This window comes from Mastigoproctus giganteus, chromosome 10 (genome assembly GCF_048544385.1).
Source record: "Mastigoproctus giganteus isolate SK-2022 chromosome 10, ASM4854438v1, whole genome shotgun sequence".
NCBI lineage: Eukaryota > Metazoa > Arthropoda > Arachnida > Uropygi > Thelyphonidae > Mastigoproctus > Mastigoproctus giganteus.
In genome coordinates this window covers 207,546,894-207,571,991 of record NC_143584.1, presented here as the reverse complement: position 1 = coordinate 207,571,991, position 25,098 = coordinate 207,546,894, and the positions used below count along the sequence as shown (strand labels likewise).

At 38.1% G+C, this 25,098-nt stretch overlaps 1 protein-coding gene across 3 annotated transcripts in view; it reads right to left on the bottom strand.

Moving 5' to 3' along the window:
• LOC150079816 (ras-specific guanine nucleotide-releasing factor 2-like) overlaps window positions 1–25,098 on the bottom strand; it is a 303,084-nt gene that overhangs the window by 25,022 nt on the left and 252,964 nt on the right. For 2 of the 3 annotated variants that reach the window (XM_090383592.1, XM_090383593.1), the window contains exons 15-20: window positions 12,155–12,230; window positions 8,248–8,447; window positions 5,609–5,826; window positions 5,098–5,476; window positions 4,043–4,299; window positions 287–349 (exon numbers count right to left, since the gene is read on the bottom strand). In XM_090383592.1, coding sequence (XP_090239718.1) covers window positions 287–349; window positions 4,043–4,299; window positions 5,098–5,476; window positions 5,609–5,826; window positions 8,248–8,447; window positions 12,155–12,230 — 1,193 coding nt within the window. The remainder of the gene's footprint in view (window positions 1–286; window positions 350–4,042; window positions 4,300–5,097; window positions 5,477–5,608; window positions 5,827–8,247; window positions 8,448–12,154; window positions 12,231–25,098) is intronic. The other variant, XM_090383594.1, reaches the window with a different exon arrangement.

The window sequence follows — 25,098 nt, the reverse complement described above, 5'->3', positions numbered from 1 at the left end:
ATTCTAGTATCATCAGTTTGATCAAATTGCCGAAAACGCATGCTTTTTTTAATGAAAACCTCAAACACGAAAGGTATCAAAACCTATATAGTACATAGTTCCTTGCATGGGTTGAAGGAGATGGGTTTAACACATGGATAAAACACTGAGCATGCAAACTTTAGTTGGAACCATATTTGAATAGCTATAAATTAAGTTGTTTTTAATTCTGCACTGATAATAATTAACTCCTAATAAAGGTTTCTAACAATGGGGATAATATTCAGTGAAAATAAATTAAAAATACTTCTTGGTGTGGTAGACTGGCTCGTGCTTCCTTCAGTATCTGCGCTCCCTCGTTTTGCTCCCGCTGGAATAAATAAAAGGAATGAATATGCTAGTGGACTTAAAGTGTGTTTATTTTGTTATTCTAGTATCATCAGTCTGATCAAATTGTCGAAAACATGCTTTTTTTTAATGAAAACCTCAAAGACGAAAGGTATCAAAACCTATAGTACATAGTTCCTTGCATTGGTTGAAGGAGATGGGTTTAATATATGGATATAAATAGCTATAAATTAAGTTGTTTTTAATTCTGCACGATTAACTCCTAATAAAAGTTTCTATCAATGAAGATAATAATATTCAGTGAAAATAATTTAAAACTTCTTGGTATTCATCTTAACTCTCTAGCGCAGAAGTGTCAAACTCAGAAGTGGTCAAGGAGCCACACAAATGGTTTCTCCTGGGAGCATTTAAAATTGACTTCTAAATTTTACTCTTTATTCTGATACTCCATTAGTTCTCAAACTATCGGGTGTGCGCCTCCCCCTCGGGGAAGTTCTTCAAAGGCACCAAAAAGTTGACTTAATTCTGGTAGGTAGGATGATTGATTCTCGAACGATTAGTTCAAAAAAACCAAACTATTACATTAAAATCACCCTGAAAGTTAATTCATACACCCATGTGTATAGCGTCTGTAAATTTCGTGGGTTCTCTGGTCGATTTGCCTGGACCAAAACCCTTGCTATCTACGCCTGAAACCGACTAAAACTGCTCAAACTTCCGAGATTCACCATCAGTGAGGTGAAGATAATAACTTCGGTGATAAACGTGACCAAAAACTTTAAAACAATATGGTCCAATATGGTTTAAAACAATATATTAGCAATGTTTGCGACAACAGGATCAAATGATACAGCGCTATTGTAAGGTCTAACATTTACTTCAAATTTTTTATGATGTGGAGAGAGATTTGACATTAGTTCTCGAATAAAGCCTGGTAATGCTCATCTGAATTCTAATTTTAATTTGCTTTCGTGGTAGCAACTGTTAAATTGATATATCAACTTATTCTTTGAAATGAAGTGAACAGAAATAAAAAAGATGCATGCATGATACACAAAATTTTTTTGGCTTTTATGGTAATAATATAAAAGTACCATAATTTTTAATAATTGATACCGATTTACGGCATCATCTGTCTCTTGTCCATGAGATCTGTTGTCTTCGGAGATAGAATTGGTGCCTTCGCTAATTGTCACTCGATGGAATTCCATTGGAGACTGGAAGTATTCTTAAATGCCCCTTCAATTGGTGCTGTAGTTAGCATATCTCAGACAGCGATAGTAGGTAATCAACATGAGGTCTTCAGGTTTTTCAATCCGTTCATAACAGGTCGATTTGAAATGTTTTAATTTTTGCTGAGAAAATTAAGGCCATGAGGCTTAAGAGCATAACTTGTGTATATTCTATTGTTGGTTTTGCCTCTTTTGCTCGATGAAAACCGCTAGTTCGGAAGGAAAAACGCCAAGCACGCAACACCCGACCGAGACTTCCTAATTCGGCCAGGACGTGGAAAAACCCACAAAAGTTCCTTTCGTTGATACGGATTCGAATCAAGGCTTTTATCAAAGAAGATAGAAGAATAGTGGTTGTAACGATTATGCTACCTACAAGATTGTGCGCAATATTTAAATCGGCCTCGATGCACCAAAAAATCCTCAACGAACATCACCATCATTTTAAACTTATGCGTTTTATGAGCATAAGCTCATCAACGCTATCCACATTTAATTTAAATATACATATATTTATTTAATTTACGACCACTTGGCCCTCCCCGCTGGCTGATAAATCAACCTTTTCGGGGAGGCTACCGTCCCTACCGCTGAGAGGTGGGTCTCTATTATCTAGTTTACTTCATTCTCTATTTACAAATTGGTAGTATACATTTGCCAAACGTAAAATTTAAAATCATTATTTACATATACTTGGTGGATTAAAAAATATGTATACACTATTAAAATAATTCAATATATACTTTACGTTTCTGTATACTGCTCAAGTTTGAACTCTCACATTTCTTAATCTAAACACATTATTTAAAAAGTGTATAAAATTTCTATAATACTCTCCCGCCTCAAAGAGCCTCGACAACTTTCCTTAATACTCCAGTCTGACTAAACATTTCATTTCTATATCTGGCGTACTAAGGACAGTTCAATATAATATGTATCGAAGTCTCTGGCTCCCAATAATGGATCCTATTCCAACTGTAATTCATATAGCCTCTTTTTTAGTCCATATCCGGTGAGGACCATATACTGATACAACTCCAATGCTGGCCACTTCTTATTCTCCCTCATTGCAGTACATTTGGTACTAGAAGGTGAGTAACTCTATCTGCCTCCGAACCATCCCAGTGGCTCTGCCACATTTTATCAAGTTCCTTCTGTATCCTGCTCTTTTCATCTTCACGTTCCCCTTACTGTATATCCTCCCAATCTCTGAGCATGATCTAATGCTATAGATCTCTGGGACAATTTCTCCTTCTGTATATCAGTCAGCATTTCACAATTTCCAAGTCTATCGGGATTTCGCCTCACAGGAGACGGTCCGGCACGCCCTTGTTACACCAAGAAGAGTACAGAGTCAAGAATAAGAGGGCAGCAGCAGCAAGAATACATCTTGCTGCTGCCCTCTGAGCAGCAGCAAGATGTATTCTAATATGCGCGTGTTGTATGGCCAAGCCCCATGCTCCCACTTCCACACAATGCAATGGGAATAAATACACAACGGTACAGCACTCTAAGTGCCGATCCCTTTATCCCCCATTCGCATCGCACCAATATTCTTATCTTGCCATATAAGGCAACCACCTTTTCTCTTATATATTTAGCAAATCTCAACGAACAATCAGATCTGTTTCTTCGGGTGTCCAAAGTGTACTTATTCTGGACTAACACCTAAACATTTCAATTTTTGATATAAACCTAATGGCCGGACACTATTTATGATAGCGTTCTATGGTATTTCTAGAAGAATGCAGAGAATTTTCCCAAGGACTGGTTGGAGAATTCCTCAAGAATGGTTACGATATAATTCATATTTTAAAATACACAAAATTAAACTGTATGGAAAAATATTCTAATTTTAAGCGGAATCAGATTATTGATCATGCAGACAATACGCATGCTGCATCAATATGGGCCAGAAAAGTCCACGGTGTCCTTCGATTATTTATCGAACAATCCTGTAGAGATCGGAAAATAATAATTCCACTATAAAAGGCAATTGTAAGGCCGCATTTGGATTACTGTATCCAAGTATTCGAAAAAAAAGACAGTGAGCTTCTTGAAAGGGTCCAAAGACGGGCAACTCGCATGGGGTAAGGTGGGCAAAATGGCCACCGTACGAAGAAAGACTTCGATTAAAATTTAAGAAAATGATAAATTAAAACTGCATTTTTTAAAATGACCTAATTACATAAATAATTAAATTTTAATTTTTAATTAATATTAGCATGTATATTTATATAATTGAAAGTTGATTATTAATCTGATGGAAACATTCTCACAGTTTCATGATTTATGAGTACGTTGAAGAATTGGAGCGATCCAATTTTTTAACACTTTGTAGATGCCGCTTATGATTTACCCTTATTGCTGTGTTCTGTCCACCATAATTTTGAATCCCATGGACAATTTCGTGCTTTCTACAATAACAACCAAACTGAAAATGAAAAACCTTGATTTTAGATGGCGGAAATGACTCATCTTACCTCCTCTTACTCTTAAATAGTTCATCACATTGGGAGCAGACTGGCTGGAATGCATTGGAGCTGGGAGCGTCTTTTGTGCTTGTGGTTGTTGTTGTGGTGGTTTTTCAGCTATGGCACGCATTGGTACAATTCCTGATAAGGGCGGCGTAGGGGGTGTATCTCCTGTAGATGAAGGTGAAGGTGTATCAGGTGGGGTGTCTTGAACAGCTAATGGTGGAATACCTTCTTGTGAAGGCAGACGTTGTGGGGCCATTTTCCTGTCGAATAGTCAGAAAATTTATTAATATTATTTAAGATTATTATAGACAAAGTCTGACAATTAAGTTCCAGTACTCATTCCATTTTATACATGACAAAGAAGGCAGGACCATGATGCAGTCCGCTATGACAGCTGACCTATGTGCCTGCATCTCTCTAAAAATCATTTACATATCGTAAGTCATATTAGAGCTCGCAGTCTTTTTTTAAATTTTTTGTTAGTTGTTGGCGCATCGACTTCTGTGGCCATAATACACCTCCCAAAGTTTTTGCATTTATTCTGATCCAAGCCCGAGGCGGGATTCGAACCCGCGACCTTTGGGTTGCCATGCAGGCACTTTACCCACCCGGCTAGCTCGGTTGACAGCTCTCAGTCGTATTAGAGCTTTTTGTGTTGTTCAAGGTGGCATCGTTATGTTAAGTCAGCGTTTTCCAAACTATGGTCCGCCGACCCCTGGGGATCCGTTGGCCGGTTCCAGAGGGCCCGCGAAACTTTCAGAAGTGGTATCGGGTAATATACCCCTATATATATTCTTTTTTTTTTTTTTTTGCTTTAAGTTGGAGGAATATGCAATTAAAACATAACTGACTCAGTTCTGGAACTCAATCATCAAACATTGAATACTTCAATTATTTAACATCCAATAACATTTTAATCATTAATTTAATTAATATTTATATGTCATTATGATATTATAATTTCAGCATTGCAGATTTCTTAAACTATACTCGATTTTCTGTTAAATATTAAAATTTCCTCATATTATAAGATCTAGCTAATAACAAGTAATAGTTACCTAATGGGACTTGGTCTGGGAGAGTCTGCACTACCTACACTACCAACTAGAGTGACTGTACTAGCTGTTGAACTAAGATTTGTTGGTGTACTCGGACCGCTGGCCTCAGCCGTCAGTGTATCGGACGATTGAGATGGCACTACTTTCTGATGCGGAATATCTAATTTGTCTAAGTTATCACCAGAAGTGTCACTATAAATGGGCTCGTGATCAGGTAGTCGTCTAACATCACCTCTGTACTGGGTGTAGTCAGCCATGGTAGCTGGTTCAGGGGTTGGAGGAGGGGGTACTGGTACATAAAGGGGCTCAGGGCTGGGAGAAGTTGGAAGACTTTCTCTAGTTCGACGAATGGCTTGTTCACGTTGCTGCTCCTCTTCAACTGCAGAAAAATCAAAGTCAAAGAATAAACCTGAAATTTGCACCATTTCTAACAATTCTACCTTCTAACCGCATTTCATTATGCAATTTAAATTTAACCGCATTTCATTATGCAATTTAAAGGAGTGCTTACATTTTCTATGACTAAGTCTCCAGTGCTGGGGATTCCTTCCTATTTGTACAGCCTGTACTGCCTGATGAAGATGAATGGACGACTGTTCCATATGATCTCGTGGAGCATCTCCCATTTCAGACATCATACTACCTGTACTTATCCTTCTTGAGAAATCATAATCTGCAACCAGCATTCCCAGTTCTTGGGGAGCTTCTCCAGATATCACATCAAGGGACCTGGTAAAGGTTTGAAATACCTATTAAAGTTCGTCATACTGCAAAGTGGATTGCTAAATGAGTTTGCATTCATGCCATCGAAATATTTATATAGATTATACTGATTTCCACGAAAATTTAAGAATGGTTACTAGTAAGCTGATCCTGTTGAATGTTACTGAACATAATGGTAAGATCCTTCTTTTTCTGAATATTTTTAGGTTAATATTTTTGGTAATTTTTTAAAGCTCGAATTGTCTTTTAAATTAGAAAATAAACATAATAAAATGACGCCTTGTGCCTTAGTTGCCTTGCCCCAAAAAGACAAAAAAAGACGATACGGCGGATTGTAATTGACTTTAGTAACACTGCAAAGCAGCTGAGCGAGTAAGAATTATACTCTGCACAATCTGACTCCACTGCAAGATGATGGAGTGAAATTGCAGTGGTGGGAGACTGGGAAAACAGAAATGATATTATAATATCCGCCATGTTGGATAAGCTATATTAGAAAATAATAAGTAATTATTTAAAGAGTGAAAAAAATTTGTTAAAAATAATTGCAGTTCCAAATGAAATCTGATGAGAAAATGCAAAATTAGAAAATCTACAAAGACACTTATTTTTTAAATCATAATATTGAGTACCACGAATAAAAACTCTTCTCCAATTGCATTTACATTCTAATGTATATTCTAAAACTAAGTTCTTGGGTACTTCCCGTTAAGAATAGCCAAGAACTCAGTAACTGTGGAAAATTCTTCGAGGATCATATTTTAAGTCAGGAAGCTCTTTGGGAAGTTCCATCTCAGCCAACATAAAGTCCAGTAACTTTTAAATTAAGCAAAGCCTTAGGTATGTCCTTGACACTATCGAGAAGAATTCTGTATACGCAAATATGAAGTGGATAGCTTCGAAATTTATACTCATCAAGGTGATCATGTTGCTCTACCCCTCAGTTAGAAATAATAGGATTACAACAGCAAATGTAATCTTATTTTTCAACATAGTCTTCTGCAACAGTAATACACTTTTCCCAACGATGTTCCAAGATTTGAAGGAAAATAATCTTGTGATTGGCTATTCAACTAGACGTCCAACATCTATCGCAACAGTATCATCCATTCCATTCCACTCCATCCTTTGTTGTTTTGATTCTGGATCAACGTGAAGGCGCCATGCTTCATCCATTGTTAAGCATCTGTCACAAAAGTCTTCTGGATTGGAGCGGTACATGGAGAGAAGACACTGAATTTCCAAGGACCGCATGGGCTTCTGGATGGGTGCCTAAACATTCTAGGCATCCATTTTGCTGCGCATATTTTCATCAGAGTTCGAGGAAACCCCTAGTGCTGCCAGACAAAAACATTATGTCACTATTTGAATATCTTCGTGCCCAGAGTATCAGTTAATGTGGCATATTCTGTACCATATGGCAGAGTGGTGGCAGTTCTTGGAGCTCCTCCTTTTACATCTTCACAAAATCCCTGTCATACTTAAACTCACAGCACCACCTTTCAACGCTATCATATGATGGAGCAGAGTCATCTAATGTGCCCATCAAGTCTTTGTGAATATCAGTCGGAATCCAGTTTTTCTTTTTTTTAAAATATATTGATGGTAACAGCTCTAACCACGGTTCACTCCATCTTCTTACAGAGGTATTATCCTTCAGTCACTTGCTCACCTGTTGCGAAAAAGTATTATTGTGGGTGACCTCATTTTCGATATAGAGGTACATAATACGTACATATTGCAAAAGAACTTGAAACGAATTTCAGGTACAGCAACTTGAGTACCCCTCGTACCTCGACTAAATTACAGTATTAACGTCTGAATTTGATGCACCAGGATCCATTTGTCATCACTTCACACTCACGAAGTCAGAGACATCTCGACATACAAAGAACAGGACGACTACACTTCAACTTGACCAACCTTAAAAGCCTGGACATTTCCACCCAATACAGTCGCTGCCCTTCACCACTCCCAAATAAACTGCTATACGGTAGATTTTGCTCCAATAAGGCCTACACGACTGACATTTAACAACAGGTATCCCAGTAAGAACAGACTAACAATCTCCAGTCCACTTCAGCAAACTTCGTTTGCTACTAAGTGTATCCATCTCATGTTGTAGAGGAACTTTTTCACGAGTTACCTTAGTATTACACGGGAATACATTTTAAATAAATATCAATATATTTGTCCACTGGAGTAGTGCTTTTCAAGAGTGCACGGTGAAGTACCAAGGCAACTCGTGATATTCGTGATAAGGCTCATCTAGATTCAGTACTCAATCCAGTATTCAATTTTGAATAAATAAATTATCTCTTAAATTTATACAATGTAATTCTAGCTACTAATTTCTCCCCGTATTAAATCTTTTATTACTATTTAACGCTACTTTATTCGTTTACAGATAAAATGAAAATATCTTGCCCTGTGGAATCCTGTAGACAGGAACTCATAGCATTCAACTGGCATTCTGGATTATAGTGGACTTTCTTCAGCGCTTCTAGGACTGTCACGCCATCTGTGAACACGCGATACGTAAGTAAAAAGGTATTGAGGAAATCAATACTAAGAAATCGGAGATCTGTAAGTCTCTCAAAGAGCCTTTCTGGACTGGCATAACGAATCTGTAAGGCAAAAGAAGGATTTCATTAGGATACGTTTCAAAGTGTACAACTAGAAATTTAAATTATAAATAAATTAAATATCTGTGGGTTACATTAATAGTCCTGCAATGCCCAACCTACATTCTTTATCTGTAGATAAAGTAGATAAATACTGTAGATTGGGAGTTGCAGGACTTATACCTCTCAAGATGAGCCTAAAGAGGTTAGTGCTGTGTGGGAGTTCGCGTTTTCGTGGCCCACCATTATACTGTAGTAATTAATCTCCTTTTGTTAGTTAAACTACGTAACTCTTTTTCATATACTGAGTTTTTTTGCCTCGAGGATGATTGTCAAGATAACACAGATTGATGATAGAGTATATGAACTCTATTTGACTGTAGGTGGATGTAGATATATTGTAATACTTACTATACTGGTTTATTGTTAATGGTGGATAAAACAATGGAAACACCAGTGATATGGCCATCCCTTGCTTTTTAAACAGTTCGCATTGTACATGGAATAGACTGAAATAAATTTTGAACTGTCTTAGGAGGCATATTGGACCATTCTTCATGAAGGAATATTTCAAACTCCTTGAGTAATGAAGGTGCAGGATATCTGTTTCTCACTTCCCTCTCCAAACATGTGAGCATATTTGAAGAGGATAACGTTTAAGACTGGTTATTATGCACACCATGGCTCAATAGCGCTTAAGTCTGGTGATTATGCACACCATGGGAGGTAATGCACACCTTGGCTCAATAGCGTTTAAGTCTGGTGATTATGCACACCATGGGAGATGCTTAGCCTCAGTTTCATGCTCCTCAAACGAAGAGTGGACACATCTGGTTTTGTATACTGGAACGTTATCATCTTGAAACATGGGATCGTTTATGGGAAACAATGTTTTCACCATGGGATGAACATAGTCACTCAGAAAAAAAAGGTAATCAGTGGTAGTAATTCGTCTGCCCAGTGTGATGATACGACCGAAAGAACATAAAGACATTGCCACCCAAACCATTGTTGATTCTTCTCAATGTTTTATGGTTGGCACAAGACAGTCATGATGATGCGCTTCCTTTGGCATTCATTAAAATGTAATCTTTCCCTGATGGTGGAAAAAGTGCGAATGATGATTCGTCTGAAAATATGAATGTGTGCAATTGCCCAGCATCCATTTTTGTGCTCCTTACCCCAACTGCAGTCTCTAGCGTTATCAGCAGTAACCAGTAGATTGGCATTAGTGGCTCTGCCAGAAATTTCAGCCTTATGAAGTTCTCATCGAACTGTTTTGTCAGAAACTGGATTGCTGAAACTTACATTAGTTTCTGCAGTTATTTTTGAGGCGGTTTTATGTTTTCGGGCCATAATTCTTTTCAGTGTCCGGCGATCTCTTTCATTCAGCTTCAATTTTTTGCCACGATTCGTCCTAGAAGATTTATTTTTCCATACTTAGCGAACGCAGACATCAATTTTTATTACACCTGCTCTAGATATATTAAACAGCAGTTTTTGTCACCAATGTCCCTGATAAACGTGCACCAAAAATTGACCTATTTGGAATTCAGAAACAAAAAATCATCACTGCATGTTTTAAATAAATACGTCATTACAGATATTACAAAAACTACTATTTTCATATCAAGCGTTTCAATTATTTTGTCCACCTCAGTAATAACTGAAACCAAATGCAGATTTTATTAGTGCCTGAACTCTTTAAATATGTTAAATCTGTTTTATAGCAAATCATTGAATTTATGAAATTGATTCCTTAAAAAGATAAAGCCAAATATATTACCCTCTTTCCTTTATTGAACAAATATTTTTCTACCCAAATGGAACTTGTTGCATTGAAGCGGACATTTCATTTAAGGATTGCATGAATAGTATTAGTATTAGTGTTATTAGAGGCAAGGCAAATAATGCGAGAAAGCAAGTTTTTACAGCATCAACAAAAAAAAAAAAAAAAACTACCCCACATGATCTGTCCATCCCCTCCAACAATTTGTCTGGTTCTTCTGCGAATTTAATCAAAAAACCCACTTATGGAAGTAAGATGGAAGATGATGGAAGTTTTTTTTTTTTCCCAACAATCAAACCCGTGCTGGCTCAAGGCGAACTTCCGCACATCCATCTTACAACCCAGTGATGACGAAGAATCCTATCATCACTGAGCTGCCACTTTATTAGGTACACCTACCTAGTAGCGTGTTGAGCCTCATTTAGCCTTCAAAACAGCCTGAATTCGTCTAGGCATGGATTGAACAAGATGCTGAAAACGTGCAGGAATGGAGTACCATGCAGACTTGAGTGTGTCATGCAGTTCCTTGAGATTCGACGGAATTGTAGGAAACAGCGAACAGCCCTTTACAGCTCATCCCAAAGATGTTCAATAGGATTGAGATCCGTGGACTAAGCGGGCCACTGAAGTAAAGAAAAGTCATTGTCATGTTCCTGGAACCATTCCATAGTGATTCGGGCTTTGTGCACCGGCGCATTATCCTTCAAGAAGTAACCATCTTACTGAGGATAAACTGTCACCATGAAGGGATGCATTTGGTCAGCAAAGATGTTTAGGTACGATGTGGCATTCAGACGTGAATCTATGAGTATCAGTGGACCCAACGTGTGCCAAGAAAACATTCCCCACACCATAACACTGCCCCCTCCACCTTGCACAGTAGTCGTCAGATACGACTACTGTGCTATTAACTAGTAACTATTGTGTATTAACTAGTGCTATCTATTACCTGTCATATTCTTCGTCTCTTTAATCTTTTTTATCTGGACTCTTTCTCTCTATTACTCATTCCTACGTTTCCCTCCCTTGCATTATAGACTACTCCCTTTTTAGCATAATAAACTCCGTTAGTATATCTACCTCAGAGATAATTTATCTTTCACTTTACTTTATAGTGCTACCCCTTTTTCTTTCTTCATTTTTTTTTCTTTCATCTGCTTTCTCCTGACTCTGCTTCAGATATTTTTTCGGAACTCTTGGCTGCTTGAGTCCGGCATCATTTATCTCCTGAACTTCCCGCTTTGACACATCTCCTCCTTTACTACGGATCCTTTAGATGTATTTTCTCAAAGAGGTCGTTACCGTTCCTGGTTCATTGAGCCATCTTTCATAACTCTTTGCTTATTGTACTTCGCCTTCCCTTTTCTTTGCTACTCTTAACTATTTCCTCCCTTAATGTCTCGGGTCCTTTTGCACTGCCCACATTTCTGCACTTTCCCACTTACTTTTTCCAATCTCTCTCCACGATCACTTTTTCAGCCACTCTCCCTTCCATCTCTTTTCCACACTGACTCCCAACTTTTTCCCCGTCCTTTGAACCTCTTACTCCAGGACTCTACCAATCCAAAGAATTCCTCTAACCATTCCATCTTTCCTATTTGTTAAAAAAATTACCATAACCCTTTTTCCCATGTGCAAACCAAGCCTTTTACCTGTAATTTTCTTGTTTATTTTCCAGGGCAGCATAGACCTTTTATGTTTTCCACGAATTGAATATTTTGTATCTTCCAATATACCACTACACTATTCTGCATAAATTAAGAACACCATCAATATTTAATTTCAGTAACTTAAAATTTTGCGAATATTACACCAATGATCAGATTAAAATTCTACTTTCCAAACAATCCAGTTAAATATTTCTTTAAAGTGCGAATTTTTCATTTTTCGTTTGAAAGTTTGTAAGAATTTAGACACTTACCTGTGGAAGCTTGCAAGAGTTCAGGGTTCTACTAAATCGGATGTCAACGTCATCTTTGAACAGCCTGGGGTCATTACTGAAAAAGAGTTGAATGATTTCAGATGCGTGTTTCCAATGACAAAAAAAACCACATTAGTTTAAAGATATTATTTAAGGAAGTTTCTTATTGAAAATTTTGCAGTTTTTCTAATTCAAAAGTAGAGTTTGCATTTAAGAAATTATCTAAGTTCAACATAAATGAACATTAAGAATACATAAACTGTCAAACATCCACATGATTGAAAACATCCACGTGTACAGAAGGATAGACAGGACAGGAAAGGAGGAAGGGTTTTGCTGTTAGTTAAGAAAATCATAAAATCTAAGTGCACCCAATTGATGTTGGTGGACAATGCAATGTTGAATCTGTTTGGTGTGACATACTCACTGGGAAAGCAAAAATGATAGTAGGTGTGTGTGTTATAGACATAATGAATATGAAGAGTATAATGAGCAGTTGTGCAGAGAAATAGAATGGGCTAATAAATCAGAATGTCTTATAATGGGGGATTTTAACTTTCCAGATATTCACTGGAACTTGTGAGTTGGTCACTCGCACGCACAATAGCAAGGTTTTTTTGGATAACTGTTTTCTACAGTATGTTCGAGAGGCAACCAGAGGGAGTAATACTCTTCATCTGATTATCAGCAGTGATTATTCATGTATTAAGAATTTGCAGATAAAGGAACCACTGGGTGACAGTGATTACAATGTACTGATGTGAGAATTACTTAAAGATGTAACTACCATCAAGGCTAAAGGGAAGGACTTTTGCTTTCGTAAAGGTGACTACAGTGGTTTCAGACAGTTTTTAAATTCTGTACAGTGGGATCAACCGATGATGTTACCAACGTTGAATTCTAAATGGGAAGCCTTCAGGGAATTAATCTTGGAGTCTACTAGGCTTTTCATTCCAACTAAAAAATACTGTTCAAGGTTCAGGCCTAAATGGATGTCAGATGAATTAATGAAGCTCGTGGCAGAGAAGTAAAATGTATGCGATGCATACAAATTATCAGGTGACACAGAAGCCTATGTTACAAAGAAGGTTAGGCAGGCGAAGGCAGATTATGAGAAATCTTTGGCAAAGGATGCAAAGCAAAACAGCAAAGCGTTCTTTCCTTATGTAAACTCTAGAAGGAAACGGATGACTCAGATTGGACCACTTAACATAGATGGGTTGACTATTGATGATCATGCTCAGGTAGCTGATAAACTGAATGAATATTTTGCGTCTACAATTACACATGAGGAGTTATTCAAGGAGGGGAATTCCAGAAGTTTATTAAACTTTAACAGGGAGTTCAGTGATTTTGTAATAACTGAGAGGAAAGTGGAGGAGAAATTGTTGAAATTAAACATAAGGAAGGCACCTGGGGTGGACGGGATCTATCGAGTTATATTAAAGGAGGCAGCAAAGGAAGTAAGCAAACCCTTAGCCATAATTATGAGAGCTTCTTTGGACTCAGGGGAGGTCCCCGTGGACTGGCAGCGTGCACATGTATCACCAATTCACAAGTACAAAAGGTGACACAAGTAACTATAGACCTGTTAGTTTAACTTGTGTTCCAGGGAAAATAATGGAGTCACTGGTTAAAGAAGCATTGCAGGATCATCTAGACAAGACTACAGTAATAGTTAAGACACAGCATAGGTTTGTTAAAGGGAGGTCTTGTCTGACCAATTTGATTGGATACTATAATGTAGTCACAAAGGAACTGAATGTCATATTTAATTTTGATATCATATACTTGGATTTCAGGAAAGCTTTTGATACTGTTGCACATGGAAGATTGCTGTTCAAATTGGACAGGCATGGCATTAAGGGTAAGGTGCTACAATGAATATAGAGATGATTAAGTGGGAGATGACAGAGAGTGATAATCAATACACACTGCTCTTCATGGACAAATGTTATTAGTGGAGTTCCCCAGGGTTCGGTGCTGTGCTGGGCCCATCGTTGTTTTGTGTATTCATCAATGATATTGATGAAGGTATATCAGGATTAATGTCCAAGTTTGCAGATGATACAAAGGTTGGCAGGGTTGTTAATGACAGTAAAGACAGTATGCTACTCCAATTGGATCTAGATAAGTTGGGAAAACTGGCTGAGAAGTGGCAACTGAAATTTAACATTGACAAATGCAAAGTACTGCATATGGGTAGCAATAACCCAAGAGAAACGTACCAACTGTGTGGAACTACACTCAGGAAAGTGGAAAGTAAAAAAACCTGGGGGTAACTGCGCAGTCAAATATGAAGTTCGCTGAGCAGTGCAGACGGGCAGCCAGGGCAGGTCATGGAGTCTTGTCAATGATATATAGGAATTTTGCTAGCAGGGACAGGGAGGTGATTATCTCGTTGTACAAGGCAATGGTCAGGCCACACCTAGAGTACTGTGTACAGGTCTGGAGGCCTCATTTTAGGAAGGATGTAGAGTTGCTAGAACGAGTACAAAGAAGGGCAACAAAATTGGTCAGGGGAACAAAGGTTCTACTTTCCAGCGCTTGGAGAGTTGGACCTGCGAGTTGATCTGTTGAGGTGTATAAGGCCTTGAATGGGTTGAGCAAGCTGAATGCTGATGGGATGGATTGTTTCCTCTTGCTCAGATTAAGAACCTGAGTGGCATAGATTCAAATTGAGGAAAGGCAGTTGTAGCATAGATATGCGGAATTTGCCTTTAGCCAGCGGGTGGTTGATTTGTAGAACATACTTCTATCTTTTGTTGTGGAAGTTGATAGCCTAAATAAATTTAAGACTGAGCTGGACAGGCATTTGAAAAAAGGGAGAGGTGAAATGGGAAGGTTTTTTTTTTTTTTTTTTTTTTGGCTGATGTTGCATAAGCTTGCTTTCTTGCATCGTATGCTTCTACTAATACTAATGGTTATTTAGGAAGAACCTTTTTTGAGTCGAATGTCAACCTGGTAGTTTTTTGGCAGGAGGGTGTATATACGATGGATGATCTCGGTCCGGTAGGCTTTTTCTGTGCTAACTCGGTCACAGTCTATGTCCAGGGTGACGAGCATTCCTATAGCGTTGGATGGGAACATCCGATCTAAAGATTTTATCCTGTTGCTGGGTGGCTGCATTGCATTTTGGCTATGGCGATGGCTAATTGCATGTGTTCTGTGGTCGATTTTCTGTTTGCTGGATGAAAATTTGCTGGATGAAAACCCGAATTTCTGAAAGAAAAAACCATGCTACCCTCTCCTGAGACCGACTAACTCAGCCACATTGTGAAAAGGGCCCATACAAATTCCTCCTGTCATCGATGGGACTGGAACTCAGGTCTTTTCCACCCGGTGTTGGGACGGCAATTCTACTAACTGTGCTACCCACGAAGTAGATTCATAGTACTTACAATCCAATTATATAAACATCAAATAATCACAAATAATAAGAAAATAAGCGTAAAGAAAGTAGCGAAAATTTTCTAGTACTGCCTTTTGAGTAACTCTCAAGCATCAGTTTAAAACGCTAGACATCGTAAGTGCAGGAACTGATTCCACGCATTTGGTTATACATAACTTCTAGCGAAAATAGGACTTGTATAAATGCGTACCAGTTGCACGGATTATGATTATGAATAAGGTTCAAGAGGATATCTATTCATATACTTTACACTTTAATGAAAATGAACTATACTGGTGTGCAAAACTTAAGGACCAACACTATTTCTAAGGGTTACAACCAAAAAATCTTTACTGTACTCTTTACTGATGAGAGTAGATTCAGGCTCAGTAGCGATTCTGGATGTCAGCTAATCTGGCGAGAGGTTGGCACACGGTATCACCCCGCAAACAACATTGAAAGGGATCGATATGGCGGTTGAGGCGTTATCTTGAATGGACGTACACAACTCCAGACACTGGAAGGCGGTACAGTAACCAGTGCACACTACTGTACTGAGGTAATCTTTCCCCATGTGCGACTGTTCCGAGGTGCCATTGGCTCCGAGTTCGTGTTTATGGATGATAACGCCACATCCCACCGCACTGCAGCTATTGATATGCTTTTGGAAAGTGAGGACATTGTTCGTATGGATTGGCCTGCCCCTTCCACCGATCTAAATCTCATCGAACACATATGGGACGTTCTGGGGAGACGCCTAGCGGCACGTCAACACCCACCAGAAAATGTTCACCAGATGAAGATGGCACTGACAGAGGAATGGACGATGTTACCGCAAGAAGGGGTGGCCATATCTTCTACTGAGGACCATCTCTTCCCTTTGTTCCATCTTTGGCATTGATGCATCTGTATCATGGCAGCCAGTGCTATGTTGCCATTTTGGAATAAAGTCTCTCTGTACCGTTTTGTTTCCGTTGTTGTGTCGGTGTTGTTTCCTTCATCATTTCTGTACCTCACGAGGTTCCTTTGGTATGCTTTTCCCATATCCGGTCCACTCCTATGAGAAGCTACAGGTGAAAACCTGACTTGTCCTTAAATTTTGCCCACCAGTGTACTTTCTACTTATGTTCGTGTCTCCCATTTCAGCATGCTTACCGAAAAGTGGCCCTAGTGGGTAGCAGAGTTGGAAGAATCACTGTGCTCCGCATAAGAAAAGACCTGAGTCCGAGCCCGTCGATAACGTCAGATATTTTTATGGGTATTTTTCACAAAGTGGCTGAATTAGTCGGTCTCAGGCGAGAACAGCAATCAAATGACCAGCAAACAGAAAATCGACCACAGAACACACGAAATTTACAGACAATATACATGGAGCAATATGGCCTTAGTCGCCAATTCTCCTAAAATCCAACAACAATAACTGAAAACTGAATTTATTGTATCCTATATGAATACAGTAATGTTATTTTGCGAGAAGGAGGAAACAGGAGGAGAGGGACCGAAATGGGAGAAATGGACATAAGTAAATGAGACAATGGTTAACAGTTCAAGTTTTAATACAGTGTGCAGTTTGAATTACTTAGAATTTTCCCCGAAGACTAAGGCCATGAGATATGAGACTATATATCAAGGACTTTGTAAGATCTTCCCGTAGTGGTCCGTAGTACGAAATGAGACAGTCTTTATATAGATATGTATAAAAATAACACTTGGTGTTTAAAATTTCCCAAATTAATAAGTGCTTTCAGATTTAATTTTGTAAAATTAAATCTTTGTAAGATCTTCCCTTAGTGGTCCGTAGTACGAAATGAGACAGTCTTTATATAGATATGTATAAAAATAACACTTGGTGTTTAAAATTTCCCAAATTAATAAGTGCTTTCAGATTTAATTTTAATTAAAATGATACAAAAGCTATTTATAGAGTCGCTTGGGACTAATTTTAATAATGCTGTAATTAATATTAAATATACAAAGCAGATTAGATACAATGAGCAACTTTATCGCAGGCATAAGTAAAAAAAAATAAAATGGAACAGGCTCTTTAGCTTAAAACACAATCGAGGTCTGTCCTGCTAGTAGAAGTGGTGAATGCTATTTCCGTCAGTTATTTATTAATGATGGTAGACTTTACCATAAGTCATTTATTATCACGGTCTGTTGATTAAAGAATCCATCTGGTGCTGTTGCTGACTGCGGATTTAAAGTATTTGATTAAGTGAATATACAGTGGGCAAAATATAAAAATCGCTAAACCCATACTTGCAATAGTATTCGATACTTTTCTGTTTATAAAAGCATCCTAGTTTACTGTTGTAAACGATACCTTGTTTACAATTGACAGTTTTTTTTTTTCACGGCAGCTGAAAACAACCCATAAACTTCAGAGGAAGGAAACTGCTTTCGAATTGTCAGTAGAATATGAGGTAGGCGAAACTTTCCTTTCACGGGATATCGCTGTGAATGTAATGTGGTTCAATCAAATGACCATCTAGGAAATCAAATCGCCCAATCCAAGAAGTTAAAAGACAACTGTCTCAACAGGAAAAGTGATGGCCACAGGGAACTATGAGCTTTGCTTTCCTATGCCTCTTTACATTGCATAGTAAATTTCGTATCTAATTGTATCATGACCTTTTCTAAGTAAGTCCTTTTTTGTCACGAAATATTTTAACTCCTCTTCCCCTAGTTTATAAGTAACTCCTGGATTTCTGGTTCCCATGTGCAAAACCTTACATGCAAAAGGGTTAAACTTGCGACTTTCAGACCATATATACCACTGATCCAGGTAATTTTGAAGCAACATGGCTTTGTTCAAATGATCAGCGAACTTTCGCATCTTCTCCTGTACTCCCTTGTCAATATTATTAGGAAAGATTGGAAACATGAGGAGAGGGACCAGGAACTTATAACTTGCTACACTGTTCCGCCCTGAGGGATGTCCAGTTCCTCAGGGTGTACCCACCGTCTCCTGTCATTCAGCGAACACATAATCCAATAAATAGTAAGCCTCGGCTGAGGCCGACTAACTCCGCCTCCCACTTTGTGAAAAAGCTCAAAGAGATTCCTCGTATCCCTGACAGAATTCAGGTGTGGAATGACACTAATTATAAACACTCTGCTACCTGCGAGGGTTGAAAAAGCCTGAAATTTTGTAGTAAGAGTAACAGTATTGGCAAAATCCTGAAAGGACGAAAGCTTACACACGCATAAAACCCTAAAAAAACAGTATCTATGGAAAGAGACTAAATTTGATTACTATTTGGACAAGAAATAAGTTTCGTACTCTTAACTTCTTCAAAATCAAGTTTTTTATTTATTAATACATAAATTCAAATTGAGAGAGTGTAAATAGAAAAGGAAGAATGAAACTGGAGATCAGTATATAAGCCAGTTGGATACAAGGATAAAAGTCAATGTCCTTTCTAGGAGCAAACATTACGATCAGAAGATTTAAAACAGTGGTCCAACCAAGAAAATCAGGAATATAAATCATGCATATTGTCCCAATTTGCATTCTTGTAATGGCCAAAGACACAAGATCGAGATTGGCCATGGAACAGAGGTTTCACTGGAGAAAAGACAATCACCAAGTTTAAATATAAGGTGTAACGCTCGCTTTTTGAATGCAAATCTGAATTCTATTCTGCAGACAGAAACATTGTAATAACCTAACATACTTATAAGGTAACGATAACGCCTTGCTCAGCCACAAGGCCAGAAGTTAGCTAATGACATGGTAATTGTTGAGTTAACTTCCTCAGACATTTAGAACTAGACCTTATATTATAGCCTCACAGATGGTTTTTAACTGTCTTAAATTAAGGAGGATATAGTTTATGTTTACTTAGTCAACAATACAATAACTTAAGCAAAAGTACATTAACTTTGATTTATTAATCAGAAAGTAAATATTAAATTAATGCAGAAGGCTGGAGAATTCAGACTAACCGCCATATTGTTCATCATCAGCAATTTTTATATTTTCTGATGGTTATTTAACCTCATAAACGTATAATTGTCGACCAAAATTTGAGAATTTATGCGAAAAAAGATTCTGTCCACATTTTTATTAGAAATTGAGCATCTTAGAGCACTATGAGGATTATAAATGTATAAAAATGCAATAAGTAATATGATAAAAAACAGAATAATTTATATTGCAAGCAGTTCTTTATGAATAACAATATAATTGAAATGAGTAAAAATAAAATAGGTTTGTAATTTTTTTTTTATGAAAACCCCAACACGAGAGGTATTAGAACCTATTGTACTTAGTACCGTGCTTGGGTTGAAGGTTGAGAAGACGAGAGAAGATATTTGTTGACATTGGACTCTGTAGATTGTAATTTTCAGGAAAGGTATATGAAGGAAGGTTGTTCCAGAAAACGGCACTTGAATGAATAAACGAGGAAGATGAAAAGTTCTGTGAGTTTGAAGTTGGACAGTAAATGGATGTTGGCTGGTGGCGGCACATGTTCGGACTGTTCTGAAAGAGAGAGGGGGAATTATAGAAGCCAATTCAGAAGAACAGTGCCCATGGAAGTATTTGTAGAAAAGACATGCAGCAGAAACAGTACATTTTTGAGACAACAGAGAGACTCTGTTAGAGATGAGTTATTAATTAACCTAACTGCCCTCTTCTGAATGGAATCTAGAAGCCCGAGAGAGGTTTTGGGGGCACCGCCCCAGATTTAAGAACAATATTCCGTGGTAGGGCGGATTTTCGATTTATACAGAGTGAGCAGCTGTTTGGAAGAAAAGTAACGCCGAGAGCGAAAGAGAAAACCAAGTTTTTTAGATGCAGAGGAAGCAATATTTGTAATGTGCTTGTGCCAAGAGAGATTAGAAGTCAGGGTTATCTCCAAAAGAGATATATCATTTTGCCTAGAAATCGGAGTGTCACCAAAGATACGTATAGGAGCAGAAGAATCCTATTTGGGAGATATAAGACAAGACTGAGTTTTAGAAGGATTGAAATCAAGTTGTCTTTGCCCCACTGGAGAATTACCTGGAGATCGGCTTTTAAGGAATTGGTAGCGGATATTCGAGAAGTTGAAGCTGATTGAGCAGGGCAAGGTTTCCAAAAATGGAAAGTGGAATGCAATGTGCTATCATTGGCAAAACTATGGATAGGATTTCCAGTCAATGGAAAGAAGGTCATTAATATACAAGAGGAAAAGAGTGGGGGAAAGAACTGAACCTTGAGGGACACCAGCATTAGTGGAGAAGTTAGAAGACAGAGAGCCATCTACCATCACACTCAGTGAGCTATCAGAGAGAAAACTGGATAACCAATTACAAAAAACAGGTGGCAAACCATAAGATGGAATCTTGCTTAGAAAACCTTTATGCCAAACACGATCGAAAGTCTTTGAGATGTCAAGAGCAACTGCTTATGTTTTACCGAACTTTTCCATTGAATTTGTCCATAAATAGATAACATAAGCCAGAATATCACCAGTGGATCGACACTGACGGAATCCATACTGTCAGTCGTTTATCAAACGGAAGGTTTCTAGATAGTTTAAGAATTGGCGGTTAATTGATTTCTCCATTACTTTAGAAAGAGTAGAAGTAATTGCAATGGGACGATAATTGGATGGGAGAGATTTGTCACCCTTTTTAGGAACCGGCTAGATATGAGCAAATTTCCAAGCAGAAGGAAACACCTTTGAAATAAGAAAGTGAAAAAAGGCGGCAAAGAACAGGAGTAAGTTCAGGAGCACAGGTTTTCAGAACAAGTGGAAAAATACCATCGGGACCTGGAGCTTTCTTAGCATCAAGATTCGTCAAATTCCTTCTGACATCCTTTTGACGGAAGACCACAGGATGCATTGGGAGGTGTTTTACCAAGATCATTAATACATGAGTTGAAGAAAATGGGATGCTACCAGGTCAGCTTTATCCTTGGCCGAAGTGACAACAGAACCATCTGGTTTTGACAGAGTTGGGAGCAGAGATGGGTAAAAGTTTCGGCCAATAGCTTTGGCAAGAGACCAGAATTCTCGGCTACCATTAGAGCAAGAAGCAAGTTTTCTACTCTTATCCTGTTTCAAAATCTAGTTTGGACTGATTAATAACTGCATTACAATTGTTGTGAGCTTTGGTGTAGGCAGAAAATGAAATTGAAGAATTGGAAACCGGCCAATTACGATATGCAACATTCTTCTCCTGAAGGGCTTTAGCACATTTATTGAAAAACCAAGGTTTAGAAAAAGGACGAGATTTTAAAGTGGAGTGTGGGATAAAGGATTCCATTCCTACAAGAATAATTTCACTGACACGATCTGAGCAAACGTTGACATCAGAAGTTTTGAAACAGTAGTCCGAAAAGAAGAAAAGAAATCTCGCAGGTCATCCCATTTTGCATTCTTGTAATGCCAAACAACACGAGGTTGGGAATAGCCATGAGATAAAGGCTCCACTGGAGAAGAGACAATCACCAAATTGTGATCTGAGGTGCCTAAAGGACCACTCACTTTGACCGTGCACTTAGAAGGGTTGTTTGTGAGAAAAAGTTTAAGCGTGTTGGCTGTATGGTTAGGACTGTCCGGTATTATTGTAGGGAAATTAACAATCTGTGCAAGGTCATTAGTAATTGCAAAAGCCTCAGCATCTCGACCTGCTGGGTCCGTGTGACTAGAAAATGGAAGCCAGCTGGAGTTGTGAACATTAAAATCACCAAGGAAAATTACCTCACTGTTAGAAAAGTTGGACTGGAGAAAGTCAATTCATAAAAGTTTAATGTATAAAAAAAAAACGTAAAAATATTCCAGACTTATTGGAATAGTTTGTAATGACGATAACAATTACCAGGTAGTCAACAATTTTGATAAATTATGTGAAATATAGTTAAATATTATTATACGGAAATTACAAATTCTGGGCAACCCCCCCCCCCCCACGAAATTTACGAACGGGCTTCCAGGGAGTGATTGTTGTTGTAATCGTGTTTTACGAGCATCAGCGACTAAGACCATATTGCTCATTGTACTGTCTGTAAATTGCGTGTTCTGTGGTCGATTTTCTGTTTGCTGAAAGAAAACCCCAGTTTCCGGGAGAAAAAACCACTGTACCCTCACTTGAGACCGATTAATTCTGCTACGTTAGGAAAAAGACCCATAAAAATTCCTTCTGTCATCGACAGGACTCGAACTTAGATCATTTCGACCCGCAATGACTGAGTGTACGCCAAAGCAACTAATACTATAAGCGTCACTACATGGTGCCTGTAAACTGTGAATTGCATATATTCTGTGGTAGACTTACCTGTTTCCTGGACTAACAAACTCGATTTTCAGGAGGGAAAACCCATACAACTAAGGCCTGAGACCGACTAACTAAGCCATGTTGTGGAAAAAGCCCATAAAAATCCTCGAGTCACTGACGGGATTTGACCTGTGATTTTTTTCCACCCATTTTTTTTCCCACCATGAATGAGGAGGGGATATTTATATTAACTGTGCTACCAAAAGGGCAAGTGGGTCCCCTGTGCGTTTTCGTGAATTGCTGTAATACACAAACGCAAGGGGTTCTTCACAGTGACGGTCCTGATGGTGAAAGTATATATATGATTATCAGTGTTGTAAGATTTTATTTTACATTTATTCTTCTAGTAATAAATTTACATATTATATGAGAATATGCCCGCGTGGGTAATACAGTTGGTAGAATCAATCTCCGTCCTCTCCATACCGGGTGTAAAAGACATGAATTCGAATCCTGTCGATGACAGTAAGGAATTTTTATGAGCTTTTTTCATAAATGACTGAGTTAGTCGGTCTCATGCGAGGGGAGTACGGTTTTTTTCTCCCGGAAACTCGGGTTTTTCATCTAGAAAACAGAAAATCTACCTCGGAACGCGCAATTTACACACAATATACAAGGAGCAATTTGGCTTTAGTCGCTCATGCTCCTAAAATCGTACAACATAAAAAAGTTTTATAAATGTCATATTAAAGTCACTTCAATTTGTAGAACTTAAGCCTTTCTTGGTAAGAGAACCCTTTCGTTCCCCTCACCAGTCTTGTTGCCCTTCTCTGAACTCGTTCAAGCAAGTCTACATCGTTCCTAAAATGAGACCTCCAGACCTGTACTGTCACATATTAGAATTTGTACTGTAAAATAGATGATACAAGTCCGGAAGTGAACTAATATACAAAATTAAAATATGTATAAGACAAAAATTCGTAGGATAAATATACAGATATTTGAAACGAAGATGAAGTGCAATCTGAACTCTACCTAAGTAAGGATTGCTAGGAGAAATTTCTCCTCGGGAAAAGAGTATTTGCATAATAGTGCAAAAAATGGATTTCAATTCTTGATTCTCAAGAAACTTCCCTATTGAAAACGCTCAAGAGTACCCGTGATAGAAAGTATCTTTTATCTTAAATCGTTTAATCATTTCAGTAAAAATACTGAAATGATTAATATTAACAACTATGCTGATATTTTATCGAAATATCCTTCAAGAGATTTTATCACTGCCTTACACAGGCGTGGCATTTTGGCGATTAATTTTATAATAGTGTTTTGATTAACATTATTCCAAGCGATCTGGAAGGTTTTCCATAAATTTTGTGAAGATGGGCAGACTTCACGGAATTGACTGTATAGATGATTCCATAAAAGCTCTGTTGGGTTTAAGAAAGGCGATTGAAGTGGCCACACCATAATCTGCAATACCCATCCTGTTATTTAGTTGCTAGAAATGTCCTGCTTCGGGTCTTGTTGTAATATAAAATTTCTTAAACAAAGTCGAAGTACAAAGGGTATTGCAATATATTCAACAATATTTTTAAAGCCTTTTTTTTATTAAAATTACTTCAATTCTGGCGGTATCTCTCACTCCAGAGAAACAGAAGCAACTCCAGATCATGATGGAACTATCACCATGTTTGGATGTGCCACCATTTTTAATTCAGTTGATCGTCTCACATGAACTCTACATTTTGATCCAAATTTTTAAAATTTGGATTCATCCGCCCACAATAAGTTTTTCCACTCTTCAACTGTCCAATGTTGATGGCTCTTAGCCCAAGCCAACCGTTCCTTTCGATTATCCGGTTTTAATAAGGGTTTTCGGACTGGTACACGACGATGAAGTTCTGCTTGTTTAAGACGAAGTTTTGCAGTGGATGTAGACAGGGAGGTTTCTTTGTTCCTATTGAGTTGAACTCGGATTTCAATTGCAGTAAGTCGTCGATTGCTCTTAGAAATCAGTGTTGACTTAGATAAATGTGGACAAGATAAGCCTGATCAGTGGTGCACAAGATAAGTCCGATTTAGAAATCAGTCTTATCTTGTGCTTCCGCTTATGTGCGGTCGTCCTGGTAGTGGTTTGTCCTTTAAACTATCTGTCTTCTTTAATCGTCGAATGGTAGTTTTTACTCCTTTAAGTGACACTCCTCGTTTTTGGCCAAATACTTCTAATGGAATTCCTTTCTTTATACAGAGTTATAATACACTGCTCGACAAAATTAAACATGCAGAAAGAGTGAAGTATCTTGTGCAGCTTGCGATTAAGCGGAACAAAATTTGGTATGGT